Below are 26,650 nucleotides of genomic sequence, written 5' to 3'. Positions count from 1 at the left end.
TTTTCTTCCTTTGGGTGGGGGAGGTAGGATTCGGCTACGTTACGCAACGAGTGGAGCGCCGGCACTCTCCTTTCCAGAACCACACTTATAATATCGCACCCCACTTACCCCGCCATTGCTAGCATGCATGGATTCCAGTATGGACCTCTTGTATCGCCGGATTTCGCATCAACAACTTCACCAACCACCATTCCGAGTGAGAAACCATGATATACCCAGATGTATGTACTTGTATGTATACACAAACCTATCAATGAACGGATCGGATAATAAAAAGCACCGTATAGAAGAAAAATAAAAGGGGAAAGGGAAATCTGTAAATAAAATTAAGCCACGGGAGAAAAAAACTAAAACTCCGGGACACCGGTGAACCAACCAAGTAACCACACCAACCCCATTCCTGAACAGGCGCCCAAAACAATAATACAATAACCGTTCGTAATCCGTTTACAAATAGCATAACCGAGAGAAAGGGAAAAAACAGCCAAACAAAAACACGAATGATAAAAACGCGGGAACCGCCCAATGAATGTAGTGTAGACTTGAAAATGGGAGACAAAAAAGGGAATAGAAGAGACAATTACTAAGCGAAGGAGGGGCTAAGAAAGCATTAATGAAAAAACGAATAAAATGAACGAATGAATGAATGGGTCAATCAAGAGAGAAAGGGGTTCAAGCCCCTTCAACCCTCTTGGAAATGATAGCGATGCGATGCTTCTTTCTCATGAATTCAGACGGGACAGCGCACGGTGTCGAAGACATCATTAGTCCAAGCCTAGCCCTCGTAGGCGACGAGGACGAAGACTCCTCCTTTTCCGTCGCGCTCCCTCGTCAGGGCCACTAACGGAGATGCACACTTCCGCCGGTTTTAATTCCTCGGCAGCGGCGTTCGCACTCCCCTTCAGTGCCTCTTCGGATTTTGATTCCAGGCTTGAGCTCCCGCTCCTTCTCAGAACGCTCTTTAAATCGTTTGACCTTCCTGAGAAGGAGAACGCCCTGGAAAGTGTATAGCCCCTTCTGCCTACCCCGTGTGGATGGCTATTTGGAGTCCGGGCTCTATCCGTCGCATTCAATGGCACTCCCATTAATATCCCCGGATCCGCGTCCCCTGCAATATCCCACGATTGGGTCCACGATGCCTCTGATGAGCTGCTAGACATGTGCAGACTATGCATAGACTTTCTAGCACTACTGACTAGACTCGCTGCTGATAACCTCTTCATTAAATTGCTTGCGTCCCTCCTTCGGACACCCCCGCTTGCCATCAATCCATAAGCCAATTGATCCCTCGTCCAGACATCTGTTAACTTCAGCTCTATGCGATTCCTCTCGGTGCGCTTGGGCGATAAGACAGTCATCTGGCCTGCATGGAGTACTGAAGCACTCCTGCTCAGACCCGACGTCGATTTCGGCCCAATCACCTCCGAAAGTGCATGAGTATTGTTAATGATAATAACATCCGACTTTGGCAGCGGTGTGCTCCTAGGACGGTGTAACGACTGCCTTCTGGCCAGAGTCCCAGGTCGTCCGAATACATGGCCAAGAGACCTCATATCAGAGATGACCACAGGAATTATACTCGACTTTGCCGAACTATATTCGTCATAATCCTTACTCTCTTCAGCGATGCATTCGGCGATCCTATTCCGCCATACCTCCTCTTCAGTCGCCGAGCAAGCGCTCAGAAGCACTTCATAAATCCGATGTCCAGCCTCAAATATGATTTTCCACGAAAAAAGTGCAGAATAGCAATTCAACCCTGATCAGCGTTAATAGAGCACCTAAGTCAAAGATCACGTGAAGAATACCTTGCCCCTGGTTCGCCTCCTCCATTCGGGCAGTTCCAAGGGATATTGCGAATTTGACATCATAAGTACCACCAGATTTTGGTACCCTAGCGAGTAAAAGGTAAGACTTGTAAAGTAGACAAGCCATATATTCTCCGACTGGAATCGTTGGCCCCTGCCATGCCACATGTAACGCACCACACAGGAAAATCTGGCCAAGAAGGCGAATGGAACAGTCGGGCTAAACAAGTCAGCACCACTATACCCAAGTAAGCGGCTCTCGCCGGGCTAACCTTGTATTTGAAATTGAGGCGATCCTGCAGAAGCCACGTCTTCTCCATTCTATCACGTATCTTCGGTCCATTAACAGCGGCCAGATTGATCTGGTGTGCAGCCTCCTCCAGCCGAAAGCGAACCTTATCCAGCAATTGGTTCGATTCGGGACAATCCATGGCGGGCGTGCACTTTACAATTTCAGCAAACAGCAACGGGTATTTGCAGATCCGTTGGATGGGCTGGAAACATTAGCGCTTTTACCGAGCATGGACTTCGTGCGCAGTGCATACCTTGACCAGCATGTCAGCCAGTGCTAATGCTCGTTTCCCATACTCCTCTCTGTTGTCTTGTGAGCTAATAGCACCAGCAAGCGTTTCACATCCCCTTTCCCGCAGGGACCACGAAGAGCCACGGAATTCCTTGAATTTCTCACAAACAAGCTCGTATTTGGCACAATACTCTTCATAGACAAAAAAGCCCCTGATCTGCAGGGCAAGTCAGATTCGCATATCAACGAAAAAAAATAAGAAATTCGGCCACCCACCATTCTATCAAAAACCATGGCCACTTTTGCAGCAGCCATGGGATTGGCCAAAACATTGCTTCCCGTAAATTCGTCAGCTTGCGAGCCCACGTCAAAACTCCTCCCCTTGTACGTCTGAATTTGATGGGATGCTGCAGGGAGTGCATGAAATATCTCCTCCAACAGCTTCTCATGAAGACATAGGATCTCAGAGATATTACGTGTAATGGCGTCCCTGATATCCGCAGGAATTCCCTCGCAATCATTGAGAATAGACATGTAGAGCTACCAAAGGTTAGCGCATCAGTACCTTTGATGGAACCAAGAAAAACCCACATTAACCAAAACCTTGAGGTCAGCAATATAGTATTCCTCGGTATTGATCAATTCCTCCAATGCGCATTTGCGATCCCTCATCCTTGCGATTGTATCACTGTCCAAAGCGACAGAGTTCTTCCTCTTTGGGGACTCATCTTCCAGGGACATAGATGCAAACGTGATGGAAGCGGTCTTGGCTGCTGTTACAAATTTGAAGCTGGAAGAATCTGCCTCGTCGCCCATTCCTAGAGAAAAAATAGAGGCGGCCCAGTCGTCGTCATCGGGGTCGTCTCCTTGAAAAGGCGTGTGAACATTGGGCCGAAGAGAGAGTCGCCTACAGCAGAGCGACTTTAGCCATTTCTGGAATCCAGGAGCACCGCAAGGTAGCTCCTTCGTATCACTAGGCGCGAAGGCTACCGAGGGCTCACGTGGCGAGCCCGGAAATTGGGGAGCCGTCTCCATGGTCCCTATCGAGCCATTGGAAATCAAACTCCCACTTAAGCTCTTGTCGTCACCTCCATCAACCGAATTGACAAACGAATTGGGCCCCGGGATCTGCAGGAATTCCTCCCGTATGGACATGAGTGATGCCTCCCGGGGAATGGTGGGAGACTGCGACGTGGATAACATGGGCAATCCGGTGAGCAAGGAGGAATTGTAATTCGTGGAGACCCTCTCCTTAATCTCTGGGGAGAAGGACTGACCAACATGCCAGTAGTTGGAGCTCGATTCCATAAAGTAGAGCGAGTCATTGTCACTGGCTGGTCGTGGCAATGCTGAAAGAGCCATAGCAATCAAGCAAACCGAAGCACAAAGCAAGTTTGTGAAGGAAAAGAAAAAAAAGAATGGAAAAAGAAGGAAAGGAAAAGGAAAGGGAAGAAAAGACAAGACGGCAGGAGAAGGCACGATGAACTATGATACTGTAAAAGGTATGGTATAGAGAGCTAGAAGCACCAATTCAAGCTGGCTGAAAGGCGCACGTATTGCGGACGCTAAAACTAAATTCAGCCCACACAATTGGAAGAGAAGCCCAAGAAAAAGTAAAGAAGGGATTTTTATCCACTTCTAATTTCGTCTCCAGAGATAAAAATCGAATTGTGGGAAAAAGAAGGGAGAAAATATGACCAAAATCCGGGCAAGTCAAGCAAGCACCAGAAAATTGGCACCACGAGTCCCCAAATTAGGGGGTGGTAGGGATGACAAGGAGGGAGGGGAGGGGAGAGTAGAAGTGGAGAGAGGAACTGCGGGAGAGAGACAGCCTCTGCCGAAGCAGTCTACTCTTAAAGGGAGACGACGAGCGAGGACGAACGGGATGAGATAGGGAAGGGGAGGAAAGGGAAGAGGGAGGGGAAGGTAAAAAAAAAAAAAAGAAAAGAAAAAGGGAGGTGTGGAAGGGGCAGAGCAAAGAGAGACGGACAGGACACAAGGGCAAGACAGACGGGTATAATAAGCAAGCGAGCGATCAATCCAGCAATCGCGAATGGAGAGAGTGCCCGAAATGGATCAGACGCGCACGGGGGAAGGTGATGAAAAGGGAAGAGGAGGGAGAATAAAAGGCTACCAATATCAGACACAAGAATGGACGGACTGGCCTACCGGCAGCGTCACTACGATAACTCACCCATCCCACAGGAGTAGGCGCCATAAGGCGGGGAGGGTGAGAAGCAGGATTGAGAGGGGTGAGAGGTGGTAGTGGTCAGAGAGAGGGGACTGGGAGGAGGAAGCTACACCCAAGAGAAGAAGAGTGCCTTTGCTGCCGTAGGGTATAGTTACTTGTAATAGGCAGTGTGGCTGGCAAAGGCCAAACACGGCCTATGGAGATATTGATCAGAGACAGCATGTGTGCACCAAGGTTTCTTTCGTCATAATTACTACAAAACATGGGGAAGGAAGGAAAGGGACAAGATGTCCGTCAGTCCGCATATTGTATTCATACAGTAGGGATGTCACCGCAGTGGAAGAGAGAGAGTCCGTGGACACACCGAAACGCACCGAACCAGTATCAGACTGGCTGAGGAACGGTAACAGATCGGGGAGCACTGCGTCCACCCAACCACGACACGTGCAGGAAACGGCATATCATATCATACACTGGCTGGAGCTACGATATGATGGAACACTTGGTTCCAACAAAGGGAATCTCTCCCTCTTCAGGTTCCTGCTGCGTTGTTCCACAACAGCAACGAATGGAAACGAGTTACCGAAATCACCGCCACCATCCATCCCAACCATCCCAACGCAAAGGATATCATCATTCTGCATTCTAGAAAAGAGGAAGAAATAATCCGACAGGAAAGAATGATAATAATAATATTATCATAACAATAAATAATATAAGTTACCCATTGGGCAAAAAAATAATGAATAAAAAAAATATTACTGCAGATCCCCCATAAAAAAATGAAAAATGAAAAATAAAAAACAACGAACGAACCCAGGGCAACTTTCCTAAACGAAAATCTTCCCAAATCCTGCGGCTGGGTCGATCTCCCGAGCTGGGGTTACATGCCAAGAATTGACTATTCCGAAAGCGGGAACCACTCTCCCCCAATCCCACGAATGTACCACACACCCGTGCTGATAAATACACCATCCCATCGTGGCCGGGAAAACAAACCTCACACGAGAGGGAGTCCTCTGCTGTCCTTACGCTTCATCGCCATCAGCATCCACCTCGGCATCGCAAACATCGAACGCCCACAACAAGCCGCCATCATCATCGACAAAGGACAACAAGCTACCATACATGGGCCTCCGGACAATGGACATCCACACCCCCACCATCCCCTCCTCCACCGACGGCAATGAAGCCATCTCCCCAGCGGACCCCCCCAAAACCCTAGAGTCCTCCAAAGCCTCTCTAATGGCACTAATGTCCCGCCGCGACGCGCTAGAAGCGGAACTAAAGGCTCTCGGAAGTGTCCTAGACTCCGTACCTCCCCCACACCCCCCCGCTTCACACACCCCTCACCAACTCACACTTCGCAGCACGGCGTAACGATGACCACCCCCTTGACTACGTTCGATGGCTACCCCAGGGATGACATCGACGTTGCACAGATCCGCCTCACCCGTGCTCGCATCATTCCCCTACGGAACGACTATAAAGCGCTTACGGCTGAGATCGAGAGGGGGTTGCATGGGTTGCATGCGCTTTCTGCCTCTCTTCCCGATGCTCCCGTCCCCACCGCTAGTGGTGGTGACGGTGGCGGTGGCGGTGGGAGTGGGAGTGGGGTTGCGGAGGGAATAATCGAGGCGCCGTTTGCTAGGGTTAATACCGTCGAGCCCGCCGGTCCCGCGGGCGTCGCCGGGGTCAGGGTCGGTGATCTGGTTAAGAGGTTTGGTTGTGTCGGGGCTCTGGATGGAACTTCCGGAGGAGGTGGGCAGGATGCTTTGGGGAGGGTTTCTGGGGAGGTTAAGAAGTTTGAGGGGGTGAGTATGATACTTCTTACTGTATTGGGGGATGGGCGGATTGCTGGCTTGGATCTTTTCTAATATCTTGACAGAGAGTTCTAAAAGTCCTCGTCTCCCGCCGTGACAACGACGGCGTCTGGCAGAATGTCAACTTGGAGATCACGCCTCGAGCTGGTTGGGGTGGGAGGGGACTGCTTGGCTGCCACCTCTTGCCAGTTTAGTCCGTTCATATCATGTCCTATGCTTTGAAATTGTCATCGCACTGTACTTTCGGCTTCACCGATACGTCAGCTTACCACCCCCACTCCCATCTGACCAAAAATCGATGAGCCAGTACCCGATACTCTAAACCATACTTATAGCCTTGTCACCTTATTCAATTCCATCCATACTACTCTTTTTTGTCTTGTTCGGGACAGTACCGTACTAAGATTTTTTTTCTTCCCTCAGACCCCGCTTACACAGACCCAACCCAACCGAAAGAGAGAAAAACTCCCCTTGGGTGTATATATATAAGGAAAGAGAAAATTGTGACATCTACAGTTTTTTTCAAAATCAAAACATGAAAACACCCAATTATCGTAGCCTTTGTGGTGTTTTCTGTCCGTCCGTCAACGCCAGCGCCCACACCCGCCCAACCGAACCCCCACGTCCAAAAAGAACCAACAAACCAAAATAGAATAAGGTAAAAAAAAAAGAAAGAGATGGCCAAAATTTTTAGATAGAAACCGGGTAAATTGACCTGATAGGACATACCCTAATCTCACTTCCAACCTTGGTTCCAAAAAAAAAGAAAAAGAAAGAAAAAGAAAGAAAAAGTGAGGAAAACAAAAAGAGTCTTACGCCCACCCCATGCACGCATCAATCAATCAATCAATCAAAAGCGAACCTCTGCAATACAAGTACAGCTTACAATTTGCAGGAAAGGTTATCACACCCAAACTATTACTGTGATATCGCGGAATTTAACAGAGTAGCGGGAGGTAAGGTATTGGGGTGAATAGATAGATGGGTGGATAGATGGGTAGATAGATGGAGGTAGGAAGAAGAAAACCGATGCACCGACGCTACCATAAATAGAAAGGCATGGGTAGGTGGGTAGGTATAATGGATAGATACAGGAGATAGATGAATAAACCCATAGATCAAGTCTAGACGTGCTAGACTTGATGATACATCTTCCGCGGGTTATCTGTGGGGGGTTTTGGAATGAATGAGAAGTTTGTGGATGAAAATGATAACGGAAATGTGAATGAGATACAGTAGATGAAGGAGAAAATGGAAGAAGAAAAAAGAGGATGGAAGAATAGTGAGGATTCCATGAGAAGCTATTAAAAGAAGAGGGGGATGGGGGGAAGAGATAGTGGATTCGATTATGATAGGCAGAAAAGGACAGACAAAAAGGAGGGAGAACTCATCGAACTAACCGAACCGGAAACAAGACTAAAAATTTTTCCCCAGACTTTTTTCCATCAATTGCTGTTTCTCCCCCAAACCACAAAATAACCAAGTCAAGTAGTGGCCAAATGGCTAAGAAGAGCTATAATCCTCCCGGGCACCATTAACCTCATCATGCTCAACAATCTTGAGTCCCTGCTTTTCTGCCTCCTTGCGGAGCCAGCGGAGTACACAAGTAGCGATTTCGTCACGAGCCTTCTTCTTGCCAAAGACACTGCGGATCGGACCAATTTTGGCTGGACGTGGACCTTTTGGACGCTTAATCACTGCGTCCACGTCGTATAGACCAGGAGCGTGGGGATCGGCATGGAAGATGTACTCCGGGGAGGTGAAACCTAGTTTTGGGCAGATAACTTTTTTTTTGGCTAGTTAGCGAGTGTGTGAAAGGGTCAATTAAGGTGGTGGGGGGACAAACGATTAACAATCTGGGCCGTAGGTGTACCCTCTGGAATATCTACTACGCCTTCGGGACCGCTTGCAGCTGCCCTGGGAGTCCGGCCATTAACAGGAGTTCCTGGAGGTGCCTGTTCGCGAATCCACAAAATGGCTTCCTTGGCCGCGGCGATCTTCGCACTCTTCTTGTTTTTGAAGGCGCGATGTTTATCCCCAAAGACCATACACTCCACGCCCGGGAATCCGAATTCCGCACCCAGTCTTATTTCGCAGGAATAACCGGCGCCGGGAGTAGCATAGTCGGTGTATTGGGGCCGAATCTGCTTTCCGTTGCACATGTCTGGTTTCGTTTAGTCTCCATAATTTGCATTTTGTACACATGTGTATATGTAGTGCGAGAAGGAGGGGGTGAGGGTGAGGGTGAGGGTGAGGGTGAGGATGGAGGCGAAGGCGAAGGGAATGTAGTTATCCAAAGAGGGGTGAAGTGAAAATACCGCTCAACAAGCCAACCCAATTCTCCGGTTCTTGGTCCATAGTGAATAACCGTGACGATCCATCCTTAGGCAGATCGCGAACGTATTCGATACCCAATGCTGCGGCCGCTTCCTTTGCATGCCGTTTTGATGGGAATATTCCGTCGACCACAATCTCCTTAGACTCAAGGGGTCCAACCAACTTTAAAACAACAGTAAACTCCTGCGGCTTATTCTGCTCGAAGGTGAAGAGCGGGACTAAGCGGACATGGGACTGGCAGAGCTCATAGAGGTCCTTCGCATAGGTAGTAGTAATTGATGTTGTGAGAAGGATTGGCTGTCCAGGTTCCCTAGTCTCCTTACTCTCCGCATTGTTGCGCCTCTTGCGTTTGCCCTTTGGCGGGGGGGCTTCGTTTGTCTCTCTTCTTCCCCTTTTATCCCCTTCGCCACGAGTGTTACTACTTCCATCCTGTCCAGTTTCCAACAACAAATCTTCTTCATCTTCCTCATCTCCCTCTTCATCTGGCGCCTCCGAGCTGGCCTTCGCCTTTTCGTTGGGGTCTTTGTCCAAATATTCGGCGCGGTTCGATGCAAGATAAGCATCAACAGGCTCCAATATCGGCACCACAGGCTTATCCGCCCATGGGCTTCCACTTGTGTAGTTCGCATAGTTTGCATTAGGGGGGAGGGGAGGTGAGGACGAGAGATCTGATGATGTTAACGGAGCCTCATCCTCCTGATCCAGCGGCTGCAGCGGAATAGCACCCAGATCCATAGGATCAGAGGCCGATTCCATAAGCGGCGTATGGAAGGGAGGGCTGTGTTCGGGAGACAATAATGGTGACCCGGTTTCTGAGGCTTCTGGGGCCATGGTTGGCCGTGCTGCGACGAGGAGGAGAAAAATAAAATAAAATAAAATAAAAGTACTCCACTAGTTGGGAGGGGGGGTGGATGGATGGACGGGTGGAGGGAATGTGAGCTTCGCTTTTTCCTCTCCCTGACTGTATAACAGTAGCTAGAACTGATAAAGGGGAAGGCACGATAGGATAGGGCTTAATTTTTGAAGAGATGCCGTGCCTGATAGCCAAAACCCCAAGATGTTCTTTCCCAGATTTTTTGCTTGTAAGGGGGAGGAGGGTGGGGTGTCTTCTTCAGGACTCCAGCCCAGCCCTTTCATCGTTAGGGTGGATGTTGATTTAAGACTCATACACTGGAATCCAGCACTCCAGGTTAGCGAGCACGATCTGCGCCTGTCAGAGACCAAAATCTTGGCGTGGGAGGCCTGAAATTGTTGAAAAAGCCTTTTCCCTCCTGCATTGAGGCAGAAGAAAAGCAAAACAAAAGGTCCGCAACCTCCCTTCTGAATTATTCCCCCGTCCCTATCCTGACTACCGATACCGAGTGCCCGCTCGTATATTGGAAGAAGAAAAAAAGTACCTCAATATGATTGCGCCAATTGCCTATCAACAAAGGTGGCTGCACATCTCAAAACTTCTGGAACAACTCCCGATCGTCGGTGTGGGATATTTGTCTGATATCCTATTCCGTCTCAGGGGCCAATAAAGTGACTACCAAGACTCCTGCCTGCCCGGGCAGAACTGTCCGGAGCTGGAAATTCTTGAGACCGGGAGTTCAGCTGCTCGTGCAGTATACTCTCGGAGCTGAAGCTGAATCACGGGATTCCACTACTTGTATGGGCTCTCGAGCATTTCTCTACTTCGTCTAAGCTACAGCGTCATGGACCATATTATACCAACTCCCCGTAAGGCCTTCAGAATGGCGTGGCCCAGAATGTCTAACCTTCCGTTTGAGCCCAGGATTTACTAAGGCCTGCTCCCTCAGCAAGTATCTGCACCTCACAAAGAACGCCAAATATTTCCTCAGGCTCCAATAACTTATGGAAACGTCATACCACCCCCGCCGGCGCCGGCGCCACCCATAGCAGGGAATCCGGAACCCGAAACTGATTAACCAAATTCCCGACGGAAACCCACATCACCATCATACAATCACATCACGACGCCACAACACGAGGATAGCGCCTCACGATTATGATACTAGATTATGCGACCCCGCGACCCCATGCTAGCACACCACCACCGCTGCCGCAATACGCCTTAGCGCTTTTCGTTGCGGGAGAGAGAACACGCCATCTCCCGTGGCGAGAGTTCTCTAGGTCCATGTCTTAAGTTAGGCGTACTCGAGTAGATATGTACGTAGAGCTTTGGTCGTGCCTTATATTATAGCTGCTTTATCCCACGATATTCCGGCTCCCTGATAGTGACGGAGGAGGGTCTTTTTTTTTACTCGGAGGCCTGGGGGTGAGCAGTCGGCACTAGCACATTCCATCACATAACATCACCCCAATCGCAGGAGCGAATCGGGGGTTACCCGCGAGACCCCACTTCCCGGCTAGCCTTATACGAGAACCCAATTGTAGGTCTCACGTTTCGAGAACCTCCTCTAACTTAACCTAGCTGAAGTGCAACTCTTCTTCAACCTCCCTCCTGCCAACTTTGGCTAAGGAAGGGTGTTCAAGGATGGGTAATTCGAGTATGCTCCACCCCGCACCCCGCACCCTTTTTTCCATTCCTCCCTCCCGCACCGATCCCCCGACTCTCCCGTGATGAGATTTCTCCGGGAGGAAAATGGAGGGAAGGAGTGGGCGCCCGGCTGATCACTTGCGGTAATTACCTACTGTATTATGTGACCGGCAGGCATGGGATCAGATCAACCAGCCCCTCCCACGAATACAGAACTGTACTGTACAGTACAGTACATGCACATCCGTAAATTTCTCATATCGCACCCCAAGAACAATGACCGGCATCTATTAACAATAGAGGTTAGATAACCACCCTCGGATATGCCCTCTGTGGACATTGTAAAACTCTCATCACAACTCGTTTCTTACAGAATGATAGAGGGCTATCGAAGCATTTCCAAGGACTCGTAGCACCCGAAAGGGTGCGGGAGCGTTGCGGACGCAGCTGGTACCTCCCAGCGGAATCTAAAGTACTCCCCTCGGCCGCACCGACACCCCCCAAAAAAAAATTCCCATGTGCTCACACCACGCTACTACTAGTACTCGAGTACAGTACGAGTACAGTACAGTACAGAGAAACCAATGTCCCACCCACACAGTACACCAACCGACCAACCGACCGACCGATTGCGCAACTCCCACACGTCAAACACGCCCAGCCGGAAACATACATATCATACATACACACATCCCCGCAACCCCCCCCCCCAACGCCGGTACGCTTATTCCAGCTACGAGTGAGCGGCCGTGAGGCCTCGGGGCGGCGGCCTGATCTTACTATACTCTTTATTTATTTATTCACTTATCACAACTTGGTTAGCGCTGGGATCTGAAATATACCAGCGGGGTTGGGGATGGGATGCATAACCCTGCACTTTGGTGCGGGTTTTTAGGTCGAGTTGGTAGAGTGGAATTATGCTGATATGACAAGTGCTTGTGCGGTGGATAGGACTGACCTGATCGGTTGGTTGGTTGATTGGAAGTGAGGGGAGGATCCCCCCCCATGGCAACCATAGATAATCACTCGGCAGCGGCACACACCGGTTGGTTGGGACAAGAGCGCATGGATCCATGGATCGGGTATGATAATTGTATTTCCGGAACGGCTTTGTCAATGAGGTACTAGAATGAGGACCTAATGTCACCTTATTTATTTTTTATCCTATCATCGCTTTCTGCGTAACCAGGACATTCATACTGCGCTGTCAGTGCTGCCTTAATACTGTGGTCTCATGGGAACGCATACGTCGTAGACTAATAGTTACATATTATGCATTCCTACGCACCAATGATTTCCTCTATGTTTGTCTTGTTCCGTTTATCTCCTTGAGTATGATTCTTCTTCTTGAAGCAGTAGTAGTCTCCTTTCTCAATCCGAAGTTTTAAACAAACTCATCCCAGAAAGCAAGCAAGTAGATTTCAATAACCCTTCAGAAGTCAAAAGCCAAAGTTTGAAGTGCGATTACGATGAGGGTGGAGATACGTAATTCACAGCAAAAAAAAAGGAAAAAAAAGGAGTCACTATCATACCACTGCTGAAGCGTGATACTCATAACACACACCATAAAAGCAGAAAACCCATCACCCATCCATCAAGTACAGTAGTACCATACGAAGAAGGTATACTATAATCGGTCTGCGGGTAAACGCAACCATTCCCCGGAAAACATCTACGATATCTACGATACCTACTTCCACCCCTCATCTCACAGGAACCCCACCAAACTCGGTATCGGGCACCCAGCTCACCGCCCATCCAGCCACTTCACCTTTATCACTTCTCTCTTTACGGGCCTTCACACACACCCCATAAGCTCCGACCCCATCGGAAAGGCTCCAATAATAAGCCGGCACAAGTAGACACTAAAAGGGATCCCAACAAGTGAAACTCAGTGCTGTTAATAATATCCGCCGCGAGCCATCAGCGCTCAAAATTCCCTTCCCTCCCCCCCCCCCACCCAAAAAAAAAAAAGAGTATCATAAAAAAAAACCACGCACGAGTGACACCCCATGACTTCCCACCCACACACCCATCACCGCTCAACTCGCACATGCAAGAGCTGTATGATAAGGTGGTCCGCGTGCGCCGCAGTGTTACCTGTCATCCGGACCCGGGCGAGAGGAACGAACGAAGCTCCACGTGATGATACGACGTGAGTTCAATTCTCGATGATGAAAAGAAAAAAAAGAAAGAAAAAAAATTAAAATTTGAAAGGAAGGAAGGAAGGTAACTGGATGAATACGTAGGGATTGGGGAAGGAAGAGAAGAGCTCGTCGTCGTCGCCGTCGCCGTTTCTTGAATGGGGAAAGCAATCTGAGGGGGGGTGATTTCGAGTGCTGGGCACCCATACTCGACGATGGTATCATACGAGTACAGTACAGTATATATACCAGGTGATACCCGAGTACATGTATGATATAAGGACTAATAGCTCATCACAGACTGCTCGGCCCACGGAACAAGCCCAAGATACCATAGCTTAAGCAGTAGTATTATACCGCATCATAGAACAGCTTCCACCCACTGTACTAATCATACTATCATACGGGATATATAGAACCAAGCTAACCAATCAAAACAGACTGAAACAAGCCATTTTCTCCCCTAACAAAAACAAAAAACTCCTAAATACCGGTTATGTAAAAGCACAGTTTACCTCCCATAAACCCCCCCCCCCCCATCGAGGCAGTAAAATCAGCACGCTCGCTTCTGCTAAAAACTAGATGCGTAGATGGTGGTAAGGAAGGAATAAAACAACGCACACTCATCCATGCATCACTATCCATCGTCGAGCAAATAAATAAATAGGCTGACCTAACTTACCACTCATTTAGATGGGAAAAGGGTTAAAAAGTAAAGTTAACGAAATTTTTGAAAACTACCAGTAATAGCAAAATCAAGATCAAAAGCCCATGAATGAAAATGAGAAGAAAAAAGATATAAAAAAACCCGGAATTTTTAAATTTCCTCAGACACCGTACTCAAGAAGTCGATCAAAATCAAATCCAATCAAAATCAGATCAAGGGCACAGTAGATAAGCAGATAGAACCCAACAATAAGTGAAGTGAAGTAATCCCCAAGGAGAAGAGATAGATAAAAAGAGGAAGGAGGGCAAAACAACCCAGCTACGAAATAGAAGAAAAAAGGACTACCATTTTTTAAAAAAGAGGAAAGGAAAACCAACGCAGCCAAACTAAATCAGACCAAACCAACAAAGCCGGTGATGAAGATGATAAAAGAGCCCTTTTAATCGAGAATTGTGACAGGGAAGTAAAAAGAGAAAGTTCGACAAAGAAGAAACAAGGGAAAGAAAAACGGTAGGAAAAGAAAGAAAAAAGCCAAAACATTTTTTTGCGCAACGCCAGATGTAGCTATCAACACTCCCAACACCATCCATCACATTTCCTTTCCTTTCCCTCGCATGAATTCCATTTCCTAACCTTCCCTTGCCGATGACAACATTTCATTCCAATTATTGGTTGTGGTTTTTTTTCTGTATTTATTTTTCTTCCCCTCGGTTTTGGTTATGGTCCCCTCAAAAAAGAAAAGACAAAAGAGAAGAAAAGCAATATCAAAATAGGCCTTGGTCTTTAGGCAGCATAGACAGAATGGTATCCACGAGAGTCGGCCTCGAGACGGTCCATTCTGCCATCCTTCGCGGCCAAGTACATCGTATTCATGCGCTGCATATCGAGAGGTTCCGTGGGATCAGTCGGTCCAGGGATTGCGCCCGGTGGTCCTGGCGGTGGCATTTGGCCCGGTTGAGGAGGCGGGTGCATGTGTGCAGCATGAGGACTACAGAAAAGGCAAGGCGCAAATAAATCAGCAAACAAAATCGAACAGCCATACTCCAAAATCGTCACACATTAGAAAGAAAAGAAAAAAGTGCCTTGATACAAGAAATGCCCTGATGGGATATTGGACAAGAATGGTCTTGCTGGGAAAATGGAGAAATCAAAATCAAAAGGTCTAAGGGGGGGATATGTAAAGGGGAGAAAAAGAGTAACGTGTAATAGATACATCGAACTATAAAAGAGTTTAAAGAAAGAGTGTAACTACTTTAAAGGCGCAAAAGACGCATAGTGATGTTGAGGAGCGATGCCCATCGACGGATAGACGGGCGGAGGAGGAGCAGGCCTATAAGGAGTGCCCGCGGGCCCAGAGTTGTTTTGGCTCCGTCCCCAACTCAATCTAACCCTTGAGTTCCCAATAGGATATCCCTGCATCTGGTTGATTGCCATCTCGGCCGCATGTCTCTGGACAAATTGAACAAACCCACAACCCTTACCCGGAGGAATCTTAACATAGGTGATTTCTCCAAAGCCTTGGAAGAACGAGCGGAGCTCATCTTCGGTAACATATCCAGAAAGTCCACCGACAAAAACAGTGGTGTTGTTAGGATCGGTAAATTGGTTCATCGGCTGCGGGGCACCGTAATAACCCATGGGGGGAGCTCCCATAGAGTACATACCAACGGGACCGGGTGCTCCGGGCATGACGGGACCACCAGTAGCGCTCTTGTTCTTAGGAGTCGCGGTGGAGATACGCATGGGACGATTACCACAGTACACGCCTTGCATCTCAGTCAAAGCACGTTGCTGATCCATCTCATCCGAGAACCTAACAAACCCATAGCCACGAGACATCCCACTCACGGGATCCGTCATAATCTTTGCCGACTTGCAAGACGGGAATCTTGATTGAAATAACGAAACGAGGACATATTCATTAACCTCAGGTCCAAGGTCACCAACAAAAATGGAGTACTCAGGTCCGCGATCGTCGCTGCATGGAATTTAATTAGTTAATGTGAAAAATGCAAACCAATAAAAGTATAGTACATACCGTCTGTCAGCAAGACCCCCTCCCGAGGCCCAGTTCAATTTGAAAGGACGGCTACTCCCGGGAATAGGGGTGGCATTGAGCGTCAACGCTTTGGCAGCCGCAGCGGGACTGCTGAAATCAACAAAACAATAACCAGCATTACTAATAAAATATAATGTTAGTGATCCCGACAAAAGCAAAATTTATAACGATCAAGGGAAAAAAAATAAAAAACTATTCAGCAGCTGGAAGGAGAAACGCGTACCCAGAAAACTTGTCGCGAATCATCTTAACATTAACTCCTTCGCCCAATTGATACCAAACATTTCTAACAAACGCCTCATCAATCCACGGTTCGAGCTCACCCATCCTACAAGGCAGGAGTTAGTTAACCGTAAACACCTAGACATTACCCGAGCAATTCCCCATATCGGGTCCGAGGCAATATGGTTCAACATCAAACATACCACAAAGTCGTCTTAGCATCGCTACCAGCAGCACCATTAGAAGAGCCTGCTGCAGAATTATTAGGATATGGAACAGGAGAAGCAGAGGCTTGTTGTGGAACGGCTTGACCAGTAGGAGGTGGCCCGCCAGCGGAGGCACCAGTTGGCGAGGCAGAGCCTTGCTGTTGCTGCTGCTGCGGGTAATCGTATTGAAATGACATGTTGTTCGTTCAACCTTGAAAAAGACAGAAAAAAAGCGTAAAAACGATGCGATGGGCCGGTTGTTTTCTGTTGAGGTCGGATCGAGGAAACTTCTGGCTCTGGCGCCAAAAAAAAAAAGAGATCGCTTTTTAAAAGAAAAAAGGGAGGCAATAAAGGATATTATTTTCGAAACCTGCTAATCGAGCCGTAAAGTAAATACCATTGAAGAACTATCAAAGGGCTCGAGCGACTCAAGGGAAATGTTTAGAAAGAGCGACGAACGAACATACAGTACACTAACGGGAGTAGAAGAGGACGGGGGAGGCAAAGGATTAATGATAGAACGAGAGGAAAGAAACGGATTAAACACGGGGGAAAGGTTATAGCAGAGGGACAGTAAAAAGAATTGGATGAAAAAAAACTGAACCAATCTTCTTGTATTTGAGAGGAGAGGGGATTAATAGATACCTTCGTTTGAGTTAACCGGCTCGAGAAAAGTACAACTGCAGAAAAATTGCACCGTCGTGATTGACGCAAGGGATGTGGCAAGAAAAATCGCTCTTAAGTAAGGGTGTCGACAGATAATCCAAACCGTCAACAACGAAAGACGAGAACTGCGCCAGAATTGCTTTCGAGTCAACACAAATTGAAAGAAGCGAAGGGGGTTATCAGTGAGGTAGACAAGAAAGGACAAAAAGAAGGGAGGGAAGGGAGGATAGGAGGACAGGAGGAAGAGAGACACGAACAGTGGCGGGCAATTTGATGATTGAGGGGGGTGTGCGATGGTGGGATGATTGTGGATGGTCAGTGGTGGTGGTGGTGGTGGATGGCAGCGAACGAGAAGTGTGGTGGTGGTGACCGTGGTGGTGGTAGTGATGAGAAAAGGTCGCGAAGAGGGTTCGGGCAAATTTTTCTTAGGTTTGCCGCGGAAGGGGTGAAGATTGGAAGTGTGGCGGGAGCCGACCAAGGAAGGGGATGGGGTTTTAGAGAAAGAAGGAGAGGGAAAAAAAAGAGGAGGGGAAGTTTTCTCTTGGTGGGTTGAGGAGAATCGACTTGCAAGGCGATGACGATAAAAGACGAGCTGAGATGCGCAGGCAACAGCAGGCCGGAATGGTATGTAACTTGAACGGGGGGGGTTTCAGTGGGGAAAGAAAAGAAAAGAAAAAAGTACGATGCGGGATAGCGAAAAAAAAAAGGTTTAAAAAGCGTAAGAACCCAAGAGGACAGGACAGCTATTCCCTCTCTTTTTTTTTTTTTTTTTGTTTCCTCTCGCTCTTCTTTCTTCTTCCTTCTTGCTTTTCTTGTCTCTCTTTTCTTTCTTGTGGCAGCGTAAGGAAAAGAACCCTAACAGCAGGAAAATATAACACCAGCGAAACAAAAAACGACAAACAAACGTTTAAAATCCGCAGAAGGCTATGAGCAGGAAAGATGAAAGAGAATGAAGGGGGGGGGGTGGCAGAGGAAGAGGAAGGGGGAAAAGGATAAATTTCGAGAAGAAAAAAAAAAAAAAAAAGTGCGGAGGAAACAAGAGAAAAAGGCCGGACCGGGGGATGGAAGGTACTGTATGAGAGAGAGGATGAGGTCGTAAACTACCTATCATACCGGTACCAGTGACAAAGTCCTGGCTAGACTATGTACGCACACACTTTTGCTTTTGGGCTAGCCGTCGCTACGATATTCTCGTCTCACACAAAAAGGATCCCATAACCCAAGGAGCGGAAGAACGAAGCCGAGATGATTACAATACGATACTAGCCCAACTAAACCGCCCTCCCCGAAGGAAAAAAAACTTTATTCGAAGCGTGATATTAAATGTAGATAAACAATTGATAATTACTGTCCCCGTGGGGCCCATCTCTCTCCCCTCTGATTCCTCCTTTCTCCCGAGCTCAAAAGGTAAGTTTGGGTTAGTGTTGCTATGTTGCTATCCTCCTCCCTCACTCCCCGTCGCAACTCGCTATTCCCTGTCCTCCATAAGTACTTGTTCCTCCATAAGTACTTGTACCAGTACCGGTACGGTACTGTACCAATGATAGCTCCTTCCACAGCCTTCTTCACGTTTTCCCTTTATCCTTCCATGCTTCTTCCCCTTCTCCTCCAGTCCCTCGCCTACCCTGGGGATAAAAATAACAATATGGAAAGAAAGGAGAAAAAGAAAAGGAGGAAAAAAAAGGTGCAAAGTACGCACCGCGGCCTGTTTACAATCAACTACTTGGCCCGAAAAATCCACATACGTACCCTGCCTGAGGCAGACTACAACCCATTCCCCACAAGTCCAATTCCATCCGTCCACTGCTGCGTATAAAGGGTTATGGAAGGGAAATAGGCCCTCTGGCTGGCTGGCTGGCTGCTTGGGTTGGTCTGGGCTGGCAAAGTGAACATGACGGAATGGACAGAAGGGACAGACAGATACTCGAGTATTGTACCGGTACTCGAGCACGAGTACTGTACTAGTACGAGTACAGTGAGGCAGGCTGTAGTCAGTCGGGTCAAAGATGACTACGCCGAGTATGAATAGTCCCACCCAAAGCCTCATCGCAACGAGATGACCGTTGAACAAATCATTCGTTTATCCGATCTATTCCATCCATCTGTCCACTCATCCATCCCCCCATCCCCCCATTAAGAAAATCAACTTCAAAGTATCGAATCTAAGACAATGGAAATCCGTCGAGCGAGGTAATGAACATGTTTCTGAAGGAAAAAAATCTGTTGTACTCGAGTACAAGTCCCTCCACACCATAATTAGTCCGTACGCCAAGCTGCCTAGCAAAGAAAAAACACTTTTTTTTTCTTGAATGCCGGCGTAGTACCCGACAACGGGTGGGCGCTGACAGAATTTTTCTCTCTTTTTCCCTTGGAAACATCGTTGGTAAAAAAAAAAAAAAAAAATTCCCATTGTTAATTAGATGATGACATATATATATTCATAGACGGCATAGTATTATAAGTGTGGATCCCGGAGCGTCGGTATTTTCTTCATTCTTCATTATTTACTGCGGGTACATCGGGTATTCTACCATGATGGGCCTTATCATGGGCCTTGAAATTCAGCGACGACGATGCCGATGAGAATCATGGGGCTGTTGCACTTGTATCCTACAAGTACTCGGGTGCCAGGGTTAGACCGCGAACAGCAGGGGGCAGAGAATCTTACTACGTAAGGCATAGTTATATGACAAGGGGGAGGGGTTGAAGTTGATTTTGAAAGAAATTCCGCGAACGCTTCTTATTTTTTGATTGGTTAGAGTGTATACCCTATCTATATACATGAATTCTCGCCTCTTCAAGAATGTAGTAGCAAAATCAATTGCCACCATCCACCCTAAAGCCATATTCACCTCACATTCAGAGTCTTTTTGCAACATTGTCATATCGCAGGCCTGGCAGCCAAAACCAAAACGAGAGACTGAGAGAGCCTGATCCTCAACTATGCCATCATTGTGCCAATTGGAACCTCAGGCTTTACCGCAATTGACTGCCTCAAATCATGATTTAGACACTGGCAATTGTGTTCAAAATCATATTGAGGCAGATCAATCTTCGGACAACAGCTCTAACAAAGAGCAAAGTGGAATCCCACGCCAGGCCGGAGTACCTGTAACGATCCCCTTTCAGATAGTTAGTTCTTGGTGACGGGGAATGATACTTATCTCTTCTGTCTCCTTCGTTGTATGTCTTACGATAGCTTCAGGCCTCTACCTACGTTACCGATAGTACAAGACCTTTGTCTTCTATCGGAAATGCCTATCGTAAGCTTTCTCTAACTCATCTTCGTGACGAGCACTTCTCGGCGTAATGATAACGATTGCAGTAAGGATAAAGATCGTAAAGGTGTTTTCTATTCGTTAAAGTAATAAGTAGGAAAAGTACTTAGAACAAAGCGTGAAGAACCTATCTTCCTCAGCTGCATCGGCCTCCTTATATAGTGTTCTTCCCGCCTTTAGTCATGTGACCTAAAGTGGTCACATGTGCGAAACTCATAAACCAATCATAACGCAATAAACAAGTTATATGACTCGATTGAGTCATATGCACGAAACCCATGACATCATAATGAGGTCATGTGTGAAACATAAATCATATGCGCAAGGCTTACCCGTAAGGCACACTCGTAAGGCATACTCGTCAGGCGCATGTCCCATGACTCATACTTGAGCCATGTGTGAAAGCATTACAAATCCCACACATAACTAATCATATAGCCCGAATGGGTCATATGCGTGAAACAATAACATACCTGTGACTCATAACCATGTGTTACGTGAAAACTCTTTCCTTGCTAAGCCACGTTCGTGATATTAGCTCCCCTCCTCCTAAGCCTGAGTTCCATCAGGCTTTTTCTCCCAGTTTCAATAGTTCCTGTCCTGCCGAGCGCATGGTCCTTCTCAGTTTGTGGAACTTTTCCTCTGCCATCCTCCATCTGACCCTTACCGATTCCAGAGTCAGATTCGCCATCTCAATCGTGTGCCGCTGATTTTTGTTCAGCTGTCTAAGCTCCGCGATCGTTTTGTCGTTTGCCGAAATTGTGGCCTCAGCTTGGCCCAGGTATTCTCGGAGTCCCCGGATCTGCCTGTGTAGGCTCCTGACATCCGGTTCCGTGTCTGCCGAGGAATTTTGGGCCCCTCCCTCCTTGGACCGTGTCCTCGCGGCCCATGCCTTTCTGGCATCTTCTCCTTCCAACTCTTTTCGGCTTCCATCCTTCTGCGGGTAAAATCTCGCAGATATTTTTTGTGCCCTGTGCATCCTGCACCCATTTCTGAAGTATTGTTGCCAATGCTTTAGGACGTGGTCTGGGCGTGGGCCACGCTTTCGACATTCCCTCGGGAACTATCCCGAGCCTTCCTTGTCGCCAAAGTGTATTTGGCAACCGTCATCGTAGTATACCGTCCATGACATGGCGTTATGCTGTGCTTGTCTTTCCCTTTCCTTGAGTTCTTGGTTGGTTGGCCCCATGAATGAGTATTCGGGGCTGGTAGGTGTGGTTTGGCGGGAGCTATCGCTCCAGCCCTCTTGTTGCTGCAACAGCGCGGGAGTCTTTCCCTCTCCTTTGTCTTGGTTGAACGTGATCGCCACCTGGGCCGGGCTTGCCTGGGCATCGCTGGTGGAAGGTTGAGATGGCATCTTGTGCGTTTTCGAAGTTGTGTGCGAAGTACCAAGTTTTATCGTGTTCAGGAGAATATCCTGTCCACTTGGCTCGGTATTGGAGGTGATCGTGGAAGAAGTGGGAATCGACTATTTCGTCGAGCTCGTATTCTGATTCTCGGTCGTATTCGATCGGAGGGGGAGGAATAAGTGTTTGTGAAGGAAACTTATTGTCGCTGTGTAGTTCGAGGAGTGAGATGTGGAATGTATTGTGTATTCGCATTGAGGGGGGAAGGTCGAGTTTATAAACTTGGCTGCCCACTTTTTCCAGTATCCGGAATGGTCCTATTTTCTTGTAGTCCAATTTCTTTGATGGTCGTGTTGTATGAATATTGCGTGGTGTTAGCCATACCATATCTCCTGGTCGTATGTTCGGATCTGGTCTTCGGTGCTTATCGTATTGTTCCTTCTGTTGTTGTTGTACTTGACTCATTTTGTATTGTAATGTTTCGTGTAGTTTCCCCATATCGGTTTTATCCGGTATCACATTATTAATCGTATGATATGTGGTCCGACTTTGTCGATGTTGTCCGTAATTTGCGAAGAAGGGTGTCATGCCAATTGTTTCTTGCTTTCCATTGTTGTATGCGAATTCGGCCATAGATAACAGTTTGTACTAATCATCTTGCTGATAGTTGACATAGGCCCTTAAATATTGTTCGAGTATCGCATTTACCCGTTCCATTTGTCCATCCATTTGTGGGTGGAACGCTATACTCATTCTGTTTTGTATCCTCATTTCTCCGGTTACTTTCTTCCATAGTCCCGATGTGAATAGTGTTCCTCGATCGGTAGTGATATTCTTTGGAAGGCCGTGAAGTCGAAAGACCCCCCGGAAGAATGTTTGTATAAAATCCCTCATGTTGATGTCTTTTCTAACTGGAATGAAATGACTCATTTTGGTCAGGCGATCCACCACGACCAAGGTGCTATCGCAATTTTCCGATATTGGTAGGTCCGTGATGAAATCCATAGTAATTGTTTCCCATGGTTGTTCGGGGACTTCGTTTGATTTTAGTAATCCATATGGTGCGTGTTTAGCCGTTTTCGTCCTCTGGCATATGTCACACTTTTTGACATATCGTTTGACATCTTCGCGCAGTCCTGGCCAATAGAATGACCTCGTGATGAATTCTGTGGTTTTAGCCGTTCCTCCGTGTTCTGCCGTTCGGATATCGTGGTGTTGTCGTATGATATCTGTCCTTATCTCCTCTTCTTCCGGGATCTATTGTTTTCCATCGTACCACATATTTCTGTCCTTCCATTGGCATAACCCCAGTGCAATTCCTTTCATCTCCTTTTTTCCTTCTTCTAAGGCTTCTCTTATTGCCTGGATTGTTTTGTCTTTCTTGTTTGCGTTCTTGATTCCTCTTTCTTCCTTTGATGTGAATTGGATAACCTCCATTACCTCGAAGTAGGTTTTTGGTAATAGGGTCCGTGTTTTTTGTTTGATCCTTTCGTCTTCTTTCGTTTGTAGTTTGTCGCTTGCAATCCTTGTGAGAGCATCTGGCTTTCCACTTTCTTTGCCTGGTCGGTATTCAATTTTGAAGTTGTATTTGCTGAGGTGTTCCATCCATCTTATCTGGTGGTCGTTCAGTTCTTTCGTAGTCATGAACGGCACCAGGTTCTTGTGGTCGGTTAGAACTCGGACTGGATGGTCGTTGTTTGAAACGTATCTTCTCCATTCTTTTAATGCTTGAACTATTACTAATAGTTCTTTGTTTGCAACATCGTAGTTGCACTCTGCGGGGGTCATTGTCTTGGATCAATAGGACACTGGCCTCCATTTTCCATCATCGCATTGTTGCGATAGTATACCTGAGCATACATATTTTGAGGCGTCCGTTTCAATCATTGTCCTTCGGTTTGGGTTGAAATGGACCAATATGGATGCCGATGTTAGATGTGTTCGTATTGCATCATATGCCTTTTGTTCCATTTCTTCCCATTCCCATTTCTTGTCTTTTTTCGTTAGGTTATAGAGTGGTTTTGCAAGTCTGCTAAACCCCTCTATGAACCTTCGATAAAAGTTGCAGAATCTCATAAAGCATTGGACATCTGTTTTGTTGTTTGATTTGGCCCAATCCCATATGGCTGCTGTTTTAACAGGGTCGACCTTGACCCCACTTCGATTGATGATAAATCTAAGGTATTCTGTTTCTTCCTTATGGAATTCGCATTTTATTGGTTTGATCTTCATTCCTGATCCTTGTATTGCCGCCATGATATTGCTGATATCTTTTTGGTGTTGTTATATGTTTTCCAAGTATATGAGTACATCGTCCAAGTATACGATGCAACATATATCGAGGTACTTATTAAGTACCTTGTTGATCCATCTCTGGAATGAAGCCGGTGCGTTGGTTAGCCCGAAGGGCATAGCCAAGTATTCGAACATTCCGTATCTTGAGGTAGATGTTGTCTTCCATTCGTCTCCTGCCTTGATGCGTATATTGTGGTATGCATCTTTGATGTCGAGTTTGGTGAAGTATTTTGCTGATCGTAGTCTGTCCAGTGCTTCCCCAATCAAGGGTAGTGGATATCGGTCCTTCTTGGTAACCGAATTGAGGGCTCTGTAGTCCACACATAGTCTCATTTTTCCGTCTTTCTTTTTGACGAATAGTATTGGGGATCCTCCTGACGCGAAAGAGTCTCAGATCCATCCTCTCTTTAGGTTTTGCTCGATGTACTTGCTAAGTTCTTCGAGTTCTGCTTCCCCTAGGGGGTATAACTTCTTATAGGGAATCTCTTTTGTCTTTCCCATTTTTTCGTCTTTGTCCTGCTGAATTTCATGGTCGATTCCTGGTCTTCGAGGTGGTAGCTCCGTAGCTTCCTCTTCTTGGAATAGATTTAGGAATTGGTGATATTCTTTTGGAACCAATTCTTTCCATCCTTTTTTGCTTTGGTATTTCTTGTCCTGGATTGCTAGCTCTGTGCTAATGTTAATTTTTGCTAGAACTGCTTTTTCGTCTTCGTATGTCCATTTGAGAATTCCTGTTGTATCTCCTCTTCCATAATATCGTCCAAAGGCTTGTGCTGTGATCTCCTTAATCTCAATTCTTTTTGTATCGAGCTGGTTTTGGTCCATACTTCCAAATCCCTTGTTTCCTCTTATGGTTTCTTCCAGTTGATCTACTTCATGCAGATCCTCTTTGTTGATTTTTTCGATTATCAACTGTGCGATTCGATCGCCTTTCTGGACTTCGTAGTCCTCTTAGCTAGGTTGGCCAGAACCACTTTGATTTCACCGGTATAGTGGACGTCGATCACTCCTGCCATGGTCATGAGTCGGTATTTGACTGTTAGACCACTGCGTGGTGCTATTCGTCTATAGGTGCCTTCTGGGAGTCCAATGGCTATTCCCATCGCTATCATTGCCTGCCTGTTGGCCAGTATTTTGATTCCTTCGTTGGCATATAGGTCGTGTCCTGCTGCCCCTTTGGAACCCTTGGTAGGCACTTTTGCCTCTTGGTCCAGTCTTTGTATCCAGACCCTCTTGTCTTGCCGCATCTCGGCAAACTTTGCATGCAAAGTTTCTTCCTCCGCTTCTCGTATCGGTATTGAGTAGACCACAGGTGAACTGTTGAGACATTGTATCGCACATAGTTCGCTTGTAAAGGTCATCTTGTTCTCGTCCCAATCGATCGTCAGATTGTGCTTTCGTAACCATGGCATCCCTAGGACTATTTCATGGTTCTTCAGATCTGCCACTTGAAAGGTTGCCGTTTCCATATGGCTGTCAATGTCCATGGGTACTGTCGCTGTATGGGTTATAGGACCCATCGCGCTTGGTTTTCCATCCGCTAGGTAGACCTGTCTTGCTTTCTTCGCTTGTTTGGTGTGGAGGCTGTATTTGTCTCATATTTCTTTGTCAATGAAGTCTTCAGTGGCCCCTGAGTCGAGCATTGCATATATTGTTGTTTCTTCACTTTCCCTGTTGTATATCTTCGTTTTGATCATCACATGATCTCCCTCTTCTTCTTCTCTTTGCGTGTGTAGTGCCGTGTAGTAGTTCGCTAACTTGATGGGTTTTCCAGGTCCACATCTTAGGTCTTCCAGACCACCGTTTACTGGGGACCCTCGTCGTTTTCCGCCGGTGAATCCTCTGCTATCATTTCGCAGATGTTGCTTCTTTTCTGATTTTGGAAACGATTATTTCCAGTAGCTCTGTTTCCCTGGTATCCATTGTCCGGTCGGCTTCTGCATTCTCGTATCCGATGCCCTGCTTTTCCACACCTTAGGCATAGTTTCCCATTCATCCTTCTGCCGTATTCTTCCTTAGACAGACTCAGAGTAGGCCCTGTTCTTGACTTGTCTAATTCCATCGGTTCGCCTGGTGGTAATGCTCGACTTTCTCCTCGAGGTGCTTGCGGTTTGAAGGTCCCGTCCACATTCCTGGATGATTGGACCACTCTGTGTGCTATAGTATTTTCCGAGTTGCTCCGAACCATGTTTAATTTGCTTTCTTTGTCGATTGCCCATCTTGCAAATCGTTCGGCTGTCGTATAGCGCAGGTCAGAGATTCCCCATGCCTCTCAGAGTCTCTCACTGCAGTTTCTCAGAAGGATGATGTAGAGAGTCACATCATCAAACTCGGCCTTGTATTCCAATAGTCGACATTCGTTCCAGTATGCTGAGAACGTTTGTTTTCCTTGCTGGAGTTTTTCTAGCTTTCGTCTTGCTGTTTCTTTGGCGTTGGGGTCTCCAAATTGTTCAAAGAGTGTCGCCTTGAACTCTTCGTAAATGACCCATTCCCTCTGTTTCCGTCCATCTTGGAAGGGCATGATCCATTGTCCCGCGAGTCCTCTGAGTAGAGATTCCACATATGGAATCTTAATTTCATCA

The 26,650-nt window shown here is 47.1% G+C and overlaps 4 protein-coding genes; 1 reads left to right on the top strand and 3 right to left on the bottom strand.

Annotated features, from left to right (window-relative positions):
- Positions 1 to 190: 190 nt before the first annotated feature.
- Positions 191 to 4,066, bottom strand: GSTUM_00001673001 (uncharacterized protein). XM_002835841.2 has 6 exons: positions 2,923 to 4,066; positions 2,608 to 2,871; positions 2,354 to 2,548; positions 2,081 to 2,302; positions 1,809 to 2,028; positions 191 to 1,759 (listed from the first exon to the last, which is right to left on the bottom strand). The coding sequence occupies exons 1-6, from the start codon at positions 3,691 to 3,693 to the stop codon at positions 765 to 767; spliced, it is 2,667 nt and encodes an 888-aa protein (XP_002835887.1). The 5' UTR covers positions 3,694 to 4,066; the 3' UTR covers positions 191 to 764.
- A 1,503-nt stretch (positions 4,067 to 5,569) lies between these two features.
- Positions 5,570 to 6,673, top strand: GSTUM_00001672001 (uncharacterized protein). XM_002835840.2 has 4 exons: positions 5,570 to 5,836; positions 5,893 to 6,084; positions 6,148 to 6,336; positions 6,411 to 6,673. The coding sequence occupies exons 1-4, from the start codon at positions 5,651 to 5,653 to the stop codon at positions 6,537 to 6,539; spliced, it is 696 nt and encodes a 231-aa protein (XP_002835886.1). The 5' UTR covers positions 5,570 to 5,650; the 3' UTR covers positions 6,540 to 6,673.
- Positions 6,674 to 6,715: 42 nt separating this feature from the next.
- GSTUM_00001671001 (uncharacterized protein) lies at positions 6,716 to 9,513 on the bottom strand (the record flags this gene model as incomplete). XM_002835839.2 has 3 exons in its annotated part: positions 6,716 to 8,129; positions 8,192 to 8,509; positions 8,664 to 9,513. 3 exons carry the CDS (start codon positions 9,511 to 9,513, stop codon positions 7,849 to 7,851), a joined length of 1,449 nt encoding a protein of 482 aa, XP_002835885.1. The 3' UTR covers positions 6,716 to 7,848.
- Positions 9,514 to 14,042: 4,529 nt separating this feature from the next.
- On the bottom strand, positions 14,043 to 16,680 carry GSTUM_00001670001 (uncharacterized protein; the record flags this gene model as incomplete). XM_002835838.2 has 7 exons in its annotated part: positions 14,043 to 14,984; positions 15,249 to 15,610; positions 15,689 to 15,974; positions 16,035 to 16,175; positions 16,279 to 16,383; positions 16,481 to 16,529; positions 16,590 to 16,680. The coding sequence occupies 7 exons, from the start codon at positions 16,678 to 16,680 to the stop codon at positions 14,780 to 14,782; spliced, it is 1,239 nt and encodes a 412-aa protein (XP_002835884.1). The 3' UTR covers positions 14,043 to 14,779.
- Positions 16,681 to 26,650: the final 9,970 nt, after the last annotated feature.

The sequence above is a fragment of the Tuber melanosporum genome, assembly GCF_000151645.1.
Source record: "Tuber melanosporum whole genome shotgun sequence assembly, scaffold_119, strain Mel28".
NCBI lineage: Eukaryota > Fungi > Ascomycota > Pezizomycetes > Pezizales > Tuberaceae > Tuber > Tuber melanosporum.
The sequence above is the reverse complement of the archived record's forward strand: the minus strand, read 5'-3'. Positions and strand labels throughout refer to the sequence as shown.

Bases quoted from the DNA above. Each gene is read 5' to 3' on its own strand.
- GSTUM_00001672001 (XM_002835840.2), top strand. From the start codon at position 5,651: ATGGGCCTCCGGACAATGGACATCCACACCCCCACCATCCCCTCCTCC. The intron at 5,837-5,892 runs GTACCTCCCCCA...CACACTTCGCAG, and splicing joins TCGGAAGTGTCCTAGACTCC to CACGGCGTAACGATGACCAC. The intron at 6,085-6,147 runs GTCCCCACCGCT...GGGGTTGCGGAG, and splicing joins CCTCTCTTCCCGATGCTCCC to GGAATAATCGAGGCGCCGTT.
- GSTUM_00001673001 (XM_002835841.2), bottom strand. From the start codon at position 3,693: ATGGCTCTTTCAGCATTGCCACGACCAGCCAGTGACAATGACTCGCTC. The intron at 2,549-2,607 runs GTGGGTGGCCGA...CTTGCCCTGCAG, and splicing joins CCATGGTTTTTGATAGAATG to ATCAGGGGCTTTTTTGTCTA. The intron at 2,029-2,080 runs GTTAGCCCGGCG...TGACTTGTTTAG, and splicing joins GCCTCAATTTCAAATACAAG to CCCGACTGTTCCATTCGCCT.